Here is a 13,052-nt window from a genome sequence, read left to right as displayed (position 1 = left end):
GGTGTGTGTGTGTTTGTGTGTGTGTGTGTGTGTGTTGTGTGTCAATTGTCAATGCATGTTTGTTTTAGGGTTGTTCAGTTTATGAAGGGATTAACCCTGTGGGAGTTTGACTGCACTCTCATGTGTAGCCAACTGCTGTCTGCTACACCATCTCACACACACACACACACACACACACACACACACACACACACACACACACACACACATACACACGCACACACACACACATTTTGCTTTTCAGAGAATACGATGGCCACACACCACTTTAATAGCTTTGTACACATTTGCACCTGTCTCACTGTATATATCCTGCCATCTTTTTCTGATCAGTCTTTCACAAATGCACTTACACACACACACTCACACCAGTGTGCCTTATAGCCCTGATGGGCACGTTGAAACAGTGTTGTGACACTGAGCAACCCTTAAGTGGAGGGTCTGTAGTCTGGTTGTAGTCTGGGCTCGGGGACTGCACAGATCTGACAAGAGAGAAGGCAAGAAGCAGAGTCAAGACAGAAATAAAAAGGTTCCACTTGGCAGGGAAATCCTCCTCCTGTCTCCATAGCAACGGTCATACAATTATGTCCGCATGCCATCACACTTCTTTCCAGTCTTCCCCTTGCGAGAAATGCCAACAGCAAGCCATCTCTGGTTCTCAGCGAGAACTCCTAGTTCTGTGTTATTTATACTCAAAGCTGTGTCTAACAGGTGTACCAGCTTCGGTTTAGAGAATTAGATAATGAGTTACTTACCAAGCAGCACTTTTATTAATAGAAACAGAAACACCTCTCTGCTGCAGCCTCAGTGGCAGGAGACAGGCAGCGTAGCCCATTGATTGTTTCCTGGCGTTAGAAGTACAGATGGCTTCTGGCACAAATGAGTGGCTAAATGGATGAGTCGAGCACATGGGGTGCATTTAGACGACTGGTGAATGAGAACACGAGGCTCAGTGGGCCTGGATGGAGAATATGCAAGCAGTTCTGCACAATGTCCCTTGGTAAACACTGTCTGGCAGGCCTTTAGGGGATAGAGTATTAATGGTCAATGTTGTCTAATGCCCAAGGAAACACTGGGTTTATATAGTTACTTGCAGCATCATAGGGGTCCCTGTGGTCCCTTTTAGCCAACTATGCTTGAGCAAATGGCTCGGAAAATCATCCTTTTACAGGAAGGAATCCTAATCGTCATCGACTCGGGCAGTTGTTTCATACCTTCATAGCCTCCTCAACACTCTGCAGGGATCAAACTGTGAGCAATAACTCAAAGATAGGAGTCAGTGTAACGTGTGTCGCCTAGTAGTACGCTGTTTCTTGCGTAGCTAATTGGGATTTTCAAAATTGATTTAAAGAACAATGCATTGTGCTAGTTTTCATTAACAAGGAGTTGACGAGTTTCTTTTTTTCTAACTGTTTCTTCATTTTCACTTGCATCTCTTAAATCCATGTTTTCATAAAAGTCAGGCTACCTGTGCACTTCGAATTTCAGCCATCAGGAACTGTAGCGGTGAACCCCATCTCATAAGTCAAATTATCCCTCACAGCGTAGCACATCAGATACGGGAGGTGTTGTTGTATAACTGAAAAATGTTCAGTTCAGTGTAGAATGACCTGCATCTCACTCATACCAGAGAGAGATCACTCCGGATCACCAGAGATGAAAGGTGTCTCCATCTCCTCGTCCGTCCCCGTCTCTCACTCCGCTCCCTCGTTCCATCTCCTGCTGTCTGTGCTCGATGGTTATGTGTTCGTCTCTTGCACTGGTGTGAACCAGAGGTGGTGCCAGGCCAGGAGGAAATGACATGTGTTTGACAGGAAGCTGCCTCAGGGACGAACAGGGCAGCCCCCCCCCCCCCCCCCCCCCCCCCTTTAACTTCGCTCTGGTGCCTGTCCAAGACAACCAGCATGCTTGCACAAATACACAACCAGACGCGCAACCACAAGCAGTTGCAAAGACAGTCAATCTTCTCGCATCCTCTCTTATGTCACCGTGATTTATATTCACACTCTGGTCAAGTTGGTTTCATGGAGTTTATGGTAATATTTGCCTGGTTTAGTTTTGGGTGATACGGTCAAGCACCGATTGTAGCCTTGAGGAACTAAGAGCCACATTAAAAGCCATGTACTATTTTTTTTTTTTCTCCAGCAAAGGCTTCAAACTGTGGCCATTCAGTTATCACACATACCATCCACGTCTTTTACGGCCATAGTAATTAGGTCTGCTGTGAAGGAACAGATAATTATGTTCTAGGCCCTGCTTGTTGTTATTGCTTTTAGTAAGATAATCCATGCAGAATAATAATGCAGCCGCTGCTTTATCTATGTCTGATAATTGAATGGTTTTCTGGAGCTTGCCTTTAGGTATCAGTTGTATATCACGGCAGAATAAAAGTCGGTGTAAACGCCAAATACCGCTGCATTAAAACTATTTTCAAAAAAAACATTTAATTGTGATTTATTTTTTTTTCGGTAAGTATACAATTTCAATAATTAGATGTTTATTTTTGAAATTACATTTGGATTTTTGGTGAGGACCTATGAGACATCATTTATCCATACAAATGCCAAAGGCTTGATTTTGAGTTTAAGTTGGTATAATATGGAATGGATTCAGTGCAAGAGTTTGATGCAAGGCCCTTACGAAGGCCTGGTTCTGTTACTGCTATTTTAATAATAAAAATGGATCCCCCTTTTTGATACAAACAAAAATAAAACATGCATGAACAAGAAAAAAGGGGCACCAGTGGACAGCTGAATTTTTAAGTGAAGTTGTCCGCCGGGAGTTCCATACATGTGGCATTACTTATTCTTATATATTACCAGTAGACCGATTTCCCCCCTCCCCCCTCAATACTTATTCAAATCACTCACATTCTAAAACACATCAGGAAGTAAGCAGTGTAAAAATCAAAAGAGCATAACTCTTCATCATTTTTTCTTCCTTTTCTCTCCATCCCACCTCGGTAGGTCTTGATGTTCTCAGATGGTGATCCCGAGAGTTTCCTGCACCAGCGCCTTCCTGTCCTCTCCTCTATGACACAACAGGGTGGTGTTGCAACTGTCTACGTCTGCCAGGACTTCACCTGCTCACTTCCTGTCACTGACCCTCAAGAACTACGCAGGGTGCTGCTAGACGGACATGTAGAAGTGTAAACGGGAGGAGCGTGGACCGATTTTACCCAAGAACCGTCTTGTATGCAGACCTAGCCTAGCTTATTCCACTATATGTGAGTTAAGTCTGGTGTTGCCATTAAGGAATAGTATCGCTGTGCTTTGGTAGGAGTAGTTGCCATGGGGTTACATCCCCCACCAGTCATTCCAGAGTGCTAAGTGTAATGAAGCCTAATATCAACCTCGGTTTCCAGGCCGTCTGACTGTTGGTCGGAGGAGCCATATACTGTAGACGATGAGGGATACAAATGTTCTTATAAGGAAACGCACACAGCTGCAGTGGCAGCCAACCGAAAATATGTAGCACTTGTCCTGGTTTGACTGTTTGCCAAGAAGTAAAGTACAGACCTTTAATAGACTTTAACCTAAGGATAAAATGGGCCAACAGTATTTTGCAGATGAACCCACATGCCCCTCTGTCTTCTTTTTGCACTGTGATTCTGCTCCCACACTGATGTCACATGGATATGGTAGCTGACGCTGACATGCCTTTGTATGTATGTGTGTGTATGTGTTTGCACATGGTACATATCCGCGCACATACATTGAAGAAGTTCATGTGCGTTTGACTATTGTAGTAATGTCACAGCGAGTGAGTCTCTTACTAATGAGCCTCTTTTTTACCATCTGCTCCCACTGTCGTTCCTTCACAGTTACAGTGACAACCTGAGAGAGATCTTCCCCACCGCTGCAGAGATGTTTTCCCAGGTTTAACCTGAGGTTTAGGGAGTAAAATATGCCGCATGCACGCACCAAAATCCAGAATATATTTCTATTTATTTTCAGGTAAATACTTCAAAAATGCATAGATACTGCATTTAAAAATGCTTGATACAGTGTTTTCCCTTTTAGCTTGAAGAGTGAAAACTATAATAAAAGATGTTTTTATCTTGGATATTTCTGTGAAATGTTCATTCTGTATGTAGACGAGTGGGGAAAAGTCCCATCAGCAACCCTGTGAATGTGTCTCAGAGGGCTGCCTTTCTCCTTTTGTACTACGAATTCTCATGATACAGTTAGAAACCCACAATTTATTCCCCATCTCTTCCCTCGGTAGGCTGGGTGAAGGTAAACTCTGTGTTACTATGTTGTATTGAGAAAAGGGCATATGGGAGTGCGTGTGTGTGTGTGTGTGTGTGTGTGTGTGCGCGTGCAGCGTGTTTGTGTTTTTTTTTTTTGTCTGTCTGTGTGCGCGCACACCCTATGAGTAGAAGAGAAAGAGACAGATGGGCTGCTGATGTCGAGGCGTGGGAGTTTTGTCTTGGAGGGTCCTGCTCTGGGCTTTGGAAGTGAAAGAGAAAGAAAAAACACAGCAAACAAGCTTTTTCTGTCACAGTGGAGAGGCAGTTCCACAGCACTATGTACCGTGTTCCCCTGTTTGTTCTCCATCTCTTCCTTTCAAATCTGGCAACAGCCCTGTACCCTTAATGAGAGAAGTATTTTGGCAGGCTGCTGCTTCTGTGGATCAAGAATTAAGCGCAGTGGAAAAAGATCGGGAAACAACAAAGTTGAATATCGGTCTGGGTGATATTGAAGATATTAAGTAGATCAGTATTTTTTTCATGTTCCTATATTTTTATCTGCTTTCAGATGGAGCGCCTCCTTCCACTGAAGCTTCATTAAAAAAAAAGCTCAGCTGATTTTTTAGGGAATTTGTGGATGTGACTTTTTGATCTTTGAATTATTCTGTAGATGTGCAAATTATTTAAGAACTGCTTTTTTGAGATGATGTCACCGTACTAAGATCATATGTAAGTTTTGTAATGCATTAGAATTTTAGTTTGTTGGTGTATGTTCAAGTAAGACAAAAGTATTTGTCTTTCGTGGTTCGAAATATTTTTGTTTCAGCTTCACTTTCAATCACCATTTCCTCATTCCTTCTGTCTCCTCTGCATCCGTTCACTTCTAATCATCATTTCGCCATACACAGGCATACATCTTTTTAACAGCTCTAACATGTTTAAACTGCTGTCTTATGATAACACACTCATCTACACATGACATCTGTTGTCCTCCTCCCATCTGGAATTCCATCAGTTCCCTCATTGCACTAAGCTAATTGTTTTGATGAGCTGCAAAAGCTCAATTTTAATTAGCGCCGAGATTGGAGGTCGACCCTCAGCTAACCTGTTGCCCTGGTAATTATGGCACTGGAATCAATGAGCTCCAGATCTACATGGACATTCATTGTAAATATGTTTGTTTATTTTTTCAATGAAGATTTGACATTCTAGACATATCTGCAAAGTACTGGAATGTATTTACATGGAGAAACATCAAGCCAGATTAAGTTATTTTAGAGCCAAATATAGTAAATCTGTTGTAAGTCAGTTTGAATAAATTGGCCAAGTTACTAAGAATAAGTTTTTAAATGTAAATAAAGGATGTAAATGATCCCTGGTCACTCGCTGCACATTTAAACAGGAAGTGGCGAGAGGATCATGATGACCTGAGGTCATCAATTCTCAATGGAAGCAACATCTCACAGTGGAGCAGTTACTGGAGGCGTGGCCTCACCAGGAGGATCAACTCTGTGCAACTTTGCAGCACTAAGACTTGAGCTGTGTCAGTGCATTGTCCATAAGAAGAAATTAATAGTTAGTTTTGTCTGAATATAGATTTGTTATATTGGTATTGGCTGTTGCAATACAATGAGGTAAAAAAAAAGGTTTGTTAAGGAGGTATACACGCTATAAATAGTGTGTGTGTGTGTGTGCACGCACGCATGCATACGCACCCATAAAAGGTGTGAGTGTTATCTAATGAAGACAGTGACATTAACTCAAGTTCTCTTAAATGTTATTGATCAGATCCGAACTCAAGCACGATGCTTGATCAGAGAATCCCCTTTTTTGCTCACTTATTTTGCAGATTTTATGTCAGAGAAGCCCTCCTACAGGCTGCACTCCAGCATGTAGGAGTTCACAATTTGTCAGAGAAAAGCTTTTTATGTTGAACTAAGTATACACAGTTGTGTATAAGTGCAAATATACACAATTCCACAGATGTGACAATGTGGTCTGGTTTGATCAAAGAAGGGATGCTGACATTGGAGTTATTTTTCATTTTAGGAAGCTATCAGGACAGGATACAATGAAGGGAAAGAAAAGTTTTTTTTTTTCATTTGAACACGATCAAAATGCTCAATCTCAAAGGACATTAACAGTCTGGTGTCTTGCTGCTGTAGTCGCCATCACTCTCTGGCACTGGTCAGCATTAAACACAGCTAAGGCTGAACAGGGATGTGATCAGTTTAGCAGGCATTCGTACCAAAGTGTCTGATGAAAGAAGAGGAAATGTTGGGGAAATTGGTCTCAAAGCAGTTTTACCAGAAAGACTTAGGAAGTAGTTATAGATTAAAGTTTTTATTTCTGATTAGGGAAATAAGTTACATGATGACAAGGTGGATAAGAGGTTAGTTAACAGTTTTTTGGCACAGATTCTGTCTTTGGTCCAGCAACTGATGGGATAAAATATGCTTTATAGAAGAAGGCGAGGTAAGAGACTATTATCAGCAAGGTTCTCCTTAGTGGTAGTAGGTAGGATCTCCTTCATCCTTTAGAACTGCTTCAATTCTTGGATATAAAGAATTAACAAAGTGATGGAAACTCAAAGATGTAAGTCCATATTAACATGACAGCATCGTGTCCAAACTCTTCGATTTTCATTTATTTTTCAGCATGTTGATTTTCTTTTGGTGCATTGCTGAGTAGTGGTAAACCTGGAAAAGGGAGCCTGATCTCCATGGTAACAAGACAGGGTACATCTGTGGGGGGAGAGTCTTTCGCCAAAATTCCTTGACCAATTTAAAAAGCTTCTTTAGAGCTGTACTCAGATAAGTCAAGACAACATTTTCATACAAGAAAATTGACTTGTTGTGTTTTTAATTTGAAACTCATCCACATACTTTCATCCCCGGTGTCTCTCCAAATTCTCTGGTCATTCAGATATCCAGAGAAAATAGAACCTGGAGGCAAAAATTGTTTAACAGGTCAACAATATGAACAAAATGTAAATGACCGGTGTTGCATTTGTCTGTAACAGTGATATTGTAAGAATACCGTTGGTTTATTCAAGACAAACAAAAGTTCATCTTCTTCATGTAGCATGTTACTGTTTCTTTATGTATTCTGCATTGGATGCAACACAAAATTTTGCTGAAAATAACTTGTGGATAGGGGTTTCTTCAGATATGCTGTGTGTCTGTGTTTGATAATGAGGCCACAGGGGGTCAGAATGGTGACTCAAGAACTTGACTGAGAAGAGAAATGCTCAGCATCTTGAAGGTGCAGGAAACCAAACCCACTCACTCCAGCTGTAGCTTTGACATAAATTTCCTCAGAATTCTGGTAATCAACTTGAGAAGCATCAGTTGTATTCACGCCTATGATTACAAGCCATGTTTCGTGTTATACTGTAAAGTAGCTATAGTTCTCCATTTTGTCAATTTTAACAAGTGCTGTTTCAAAGGCACGATATCTAACAAAAACGACCACCTGTTTGGCTGAAATCATCAACATATTTTCTGAAAAAAAAAAAAAAAAAAAAAAAAAAAACCATCAAGCCTAATGTCAGGCCTTGTACATGCCAGAGGCGGGTTTTCCCAGCGACACAGGTGTCCAGGCTTGAATAATGTTCTTGTGCAAGAAAGACAATCTCATTTTCAAAATACTAGAAATGGCGCATGCTATCCAATTCAGATTCATCTTATAAATAGCACTGGTCTCCTGAAGCAAAGTATACTGGCCTTGCAAATGATTTCCCCATGTTCTTGGGAAACACAATGGAAATTTTAACTTGATTGTGACAGCTGATTTGCCAATTAGCTCTCCGGAATACGTTGAGATCCTATTCATTTTTTCTTAATTATTGGGTTTGGGTTATTATTTCAATCGAAGGTGATGCACGATTGCTGAATGTATATCTAATGGCATTTGATGCGTGTGAACATGTATGTATGTGTGTATGTGTGTGTGTGTGTGTGTGTGTGTGCGCACCCTCCTGTGCCACTGAAATATGATTTATTAATTGACTTTATTGAGATGGATGCAAAAGTAGTTTAGTCTGAAATAAGCCATTTTTGATGCATTGCACCACCAATTTGCATAACAAAATGGCTTTTTTGGATACACACGGCCAGTGGGACGAAGAGAGGCGGGGAAGGTTTACCTAGAACAGAATGGAATAAATGCCCACTTGAAGGGAAAAATATTAACCTCTCCGCCCATTTACCACTTTACCACCACCCAAAGAAGACCCGTGCATGCTTTATTTGCATTTCTGTGCGATCACCAATCGATAGTCTATAGCTAACTCTGCTCATCAACACAAATATTGAAAGATTAAATTCACACCAAACAAAGATGCGGAATGACGCATAAGATAGGAACCAAGAAGGATCCTTGTTGTTGTTCCCTTCCACGGTCCTTAAACCGTCGATTTATTGGAGACCCTTAATCACCCAGATGTGTGACTAAGTGAGTGAATAGTATGTCTATATGTGGCAAGTGATTGACCGGTCCGGCTGGGATAGGCGGCATCCTTGAGTGCAGCATAAGCGGTGTAGAAAATGAATGAATGAATGAGTTTACAGGTCTGCCTCAGAAAATTAGAATATTGTGATAAAGTTCTTTATCTTCTGTAATGCAATTGCAGAAACAAAAATGTCATACATTCTGGATTCATGACAAATCAACTGAAATATTGCAACACTTTTATTAGTTTAATATTGCTGATTATGGCTTACAAAAAACTCCTACTCCTACAAAAATCCTACTCAAAAATTCTAACTCAAAATATTAGAATATCATGAAAAAGTAATTTTGTTTTTTTAAGAAGATAAAGAACTTTATCACAATATTCTAATTTCTGAGACAGTCCTGTACTGTTACTATTGATGTATCAAAAATGAGCAGCTGAATACACATTAGCAGGAATTAAAAATCCCCTTCAAATAACTACTTTAATGTATCCAGACATTTCTCTAAAAGCAGAGGTCAGCTGTCGACGGCCCCTTTTTACACAAATAACGTAATACTCTACCGTATGAGCAAAGGTACGTTATGCAGTGTGAAAAACGAGTTTAAACTTTTTGACCCTGCCTCTCACTCACTTCGCGTCCTGTCTCTTCGCTCTCCTCCTTGAGACGTTTTAGCAGACGCTGTGAGCAGACCAGACAGCAGAGCTGGATCATGGCTCGAGCTGTTTTTGGCCGCAACATCGCAAGCTATGGGATTCTTCCAGCCAGACGCTGCTGCTCCCACTGATGTTCACACTGGAAGCGTCTTTGAGTTTAAATTTAGTTTCCGCATCATCTTTTTTTTTTTCTTCCTGCATACTGTCGGACCAGGATTACCTTCAAACATCATTGAACCCAAAGAAAAATTGAGTTTTGACAGAAGGGGATATTGGATAATTTATAAATTGATGAAGCAAAACGCAGTGGGTGATCTGACGTGACATAATGATCAGCCAAGTATTGCATAAAAAAAGGAGACAACCAAAACATCTGGTGTGAGATAACACATGCTTTAAATGTCATGTTACATTCACTTTTACAGGGAAGAAAGATGGACGCGTCGTGAACTTATAACAAGAAATAACGGGAAGGTGGAGCCGGCAGGCGTTGGTCTGGGATGTTTTTTTGAAGGAGTTGAGGTGCAAATGAGGTGGCGGAGGGCGTGGGATTGTGGAGGAGCGGATGGCCGTTGGTGTCGGGTTATTTCCTCCTTTCAATCTGACTTTATTGAATGTGAGGAAGGGGTTGCCCCCTTTTTATTCACACTCGAGCACCGAGGATGTGGCCAGACCAATTAGAGAAAACCTCCCAGCACTCGAGGAGAACGCCAGTCTCTTGTGATCTTGTGTTTGTTCCAAGAATTCACTTTTTCAGGAAAAAATATGCACTTGACCGAATTTTAACCCCAAATGCAAAGCACTGTATGTGGCTGCAACATTTCAACTCACTATATTTTCCTGATTATTGCTTTCATGAGCTGATGAGTTGTAATTTTCCCACAATTATTGTTTTGCACCAACATTTAGCTGTTTACCAACTTGTTTGTTCTTGACTACCTTTGGGACTCACTCAGATCTTTAAAAAAAAAACCAAATCAACAGACAAGGTCTTCTCATTCATGACCTTGTGTGGTTGGAAAGAGAATAATGACAGAATAGGACAGCCTTTATTTATTTATTCATTTATTTTACATGAAAAATTGATTCCGGTCATGCCGGAGCAGTCAGTGCTTCTGCCTCACAGCAATAAGATACCTGGTTTCAATCCCAACGGCGAGCCATTTTGTGTGGAGTTAATATGTCTTCCCCATGTCCTTGTGGGTTTCTTTCAGGGTTTTCAGTTTTTTCCCCACGGTCCAAAACATGCGGTTATTGGAGACCATGACATTTATGTGAGAGGGTGAATGGTTGTATGTCTCTATAGAGCAGGTGGCCCTGTGATTAACTGGAAACCAGTAAAGGCTGAACTCCACCTCTTTCCCAACGACAGCTGCGATAGGCTCCCCACGGCCCTGACTGCAGTATGCATAATGAATGAATGAATGAATGAATGAATGAATGAAAATTGACTTGGTCAAAATGGGCATTATGAATTGCAGGGATGCTTAAATGGCAAGTAGTTGGAAATCCGTTTAACCAGGATTGTCCTCATGATTCCTTCAGCATATTCAAATAAGCATATGGGTTCAAGTTAAGCGAGTGTAAACGGTGTTATTTTGAACCCTTGGCATGCTGATATTAGCATATCGCCTAATGCATAGCTATGCCATGTTTAATATGGCTTGCAACTGTTTGTGACTTTGTTTTAGTTGTTTGGTTGTCTATTTTTCAGTCAATGTTCAAACTGAAGCCCCATCCCTGATGCATGCCTCTGTTTGTCTCATGGCTGCGATGCCCCCTCCCTTTTTTTTTTTTTTAAAAAAATGACTGTCTGGCTTGTATCTCAACAAATGTGTGCACATTCAACTTTCATTTCCTCCCGAAAACATCAGGCTTGGCTTGCATCAGTTTTTACAGCCTTTCCTGACATTTTACTTGGCTATATGGTAGAGGAGCTGAAAAACTACTACTGGTCAAAAACATTCTTGCATGCATTTTTCTGACAGACATTTTGTCCGCTTTTAAGCAAGAAATGTACATTTGTATAGAGGTTAAACTAGGTCATATGTGGAGTAAGTCAACGTCCCAGAATTTACATTCTATACCCTGGTTTGCTTGACGCAATATTAAAATTGTCAATTTGCGATACCTGGTAAATAACTGCGGTATAAGCAGGTGAAACAATGAAATATGTCACAACATATACAAAAAGGAATAGGAGAAAAGGGGGTAGCATGAGGAATAAATGGGCAATGGAGGAAGAAACGGGTCAATAATTCCAAATGTGACAGAAAAAGAAATAGGAGTCAGGTTGCAATAGAAAACACCGTATGGATTTTTGTTTCCATGGAAGCCTTAGGTTATTGGACTTTCATTGTTGTGACAGTACAAACTGTCTTTAAGATGGGAGATTCTGTACATTGTTTTATTGCCGTTGTCACCTCGCTTGAACACTCCTCTCACTCCTCCATTGTTGTGCTGCCTCCTCCACCTGCTGCCCCGCACCATAAAGCTGCCGGGTGGATATAAACTGCTGCTACACTCGAGATATTATTAAACAGTGTTCCCAATTTTCCCTTGTGATCACGAGAAAAAAACAAAACATTGCAGAGCCACTACACAGCTCCATAAATAATCATAAAGTGCAATATTTTCCAAGCGGCTTGGGACTGTATGGAAGCCCATTTTCTGCCAAGAAAATAAAAACGGTCAGAAACGTGTCAGAAATGTTACATGTAAGCGGCGTTCCAAAGTAAATGAAAGAGACATATATCACTATATGTTTCGAAGCTACTGGCTGCACTCCTTAAAATCTTTCACCTTCTGGAATACACACAAGGTAAAGTGCAAGCCACTTTGAAAAAAAAGGTCACTTATATGAGCAATAAATCAGCATTGATTTAAAAAAAGATCATTACCTAATAAGGAAGAATTCACTACAATGTTAACCAAAGAGCAGTGCGCAGCAGTAGAAACATCCATCCATCCATCCATCTATTTTCTGCCGCTTATCCAGCACTCAGGGTCGCGGGGGATGCAGGAGCCCATAGTTGAAACTAAATTATCTTAAGAAAATCTTCAGAAAAAAAAAATATCCCCAAATTAGGATTTTCATTTGAAGTCAATCAAATCATAAAAATTACAGTTTTTTTTTTTTGTTTTTTTTAACTTTTCACCTATATTTTTACCAAGATAAGAAAAATAACATCAAAACAGGACTGTTCATTATAAGTACCTGATGGAGATGGACAGCAGCGCCACGAATCTTGTTTGTCTTGGTTGTACTATTGCTGATACCTTAACAGCAAAATGAAAAAGGAAAAAAACTAAAAAGTCACCCACCCCGACATATGAGGTAAATCTGACCTCATATATATTTTCATATCTCAGTATCATTTTGCCGGAGAGGCTCATCACCGCGCGGTCCAAGTTTAATTACAACTATATGGGTTGTTCTTCCAAAGTAAACCATAACCTAGAAATGTTGGTCATTTAAATTATTTTAATGAGGAGGAATGCACTTGATTGTGTTACTGTCAAAACAAATAGGAGCTAAACTGATCTCATACATTCTCATCTGCCAGGAAACAGAAGCGCATCCATCTTTGGGTTTTACAGGCTTAAAAATGGGTTTCTAGAAAGGCTTGAGTGAAAGCAGATCAGTACAGCTGCAGCCGCGAGTCCGGCCAGGTTTGACTCGCTCATGTGTTGAGAAACAAAGGGAAGTAGGTGAAGAACGACGAGGGATGGAATCAGCATTTTGTC

General features: G+C 40.6%; 1 protein-coding gene across 3 annotated transcripts in view; it reads left to right on the top strand.

The window, feature by feature from the left end:
• The window catches only part of spata20 (spermatogenesis associated 20), a 46,305-nt gene extending 42,240 nt beyond the window's left edge, over positions 1–4,065 (top strand). For all 3 annotated transcript variants that reach the window (XM_086141016.1, XM_086141015.1, XM_086141013.1), the window contains one exon: positions 2,967–4,065. In XM_086141016.1, coding sequence (XP_085997142.1) covers positions 2,967–3,152 — 186 coding nt within the window. In that variant the 3' untranslated portion in view covers positions 3,153–4,065. The remainder of the gene's footprint in view (positions 1–2,966) is intronic.
• Positions 4,066–13,052: the final 8,987 nt, after the last annotated feature.

The sequence above is a fragment of the Fistularia commersonii genome, chromosome 33, assembly GCF_037954325.1.
Source record: "Fistularia commersonii isolate RoL2024-O1a breed Wild chromosome 33, RoL_Fcom_v1.0, whole genome shotgun sequence".
In the NCBI taxonomy this organism is placed as follows: domain Eukaryota; kingdom Metazoa; phylum Chordata; class Actinopteri; order Syngnathiformes; family Fistulariidae; genus Fistularia; species Fistularia commersonii.
This window is presented reverse-complemented; position numbering and strand designations above follow the sequence as displayed.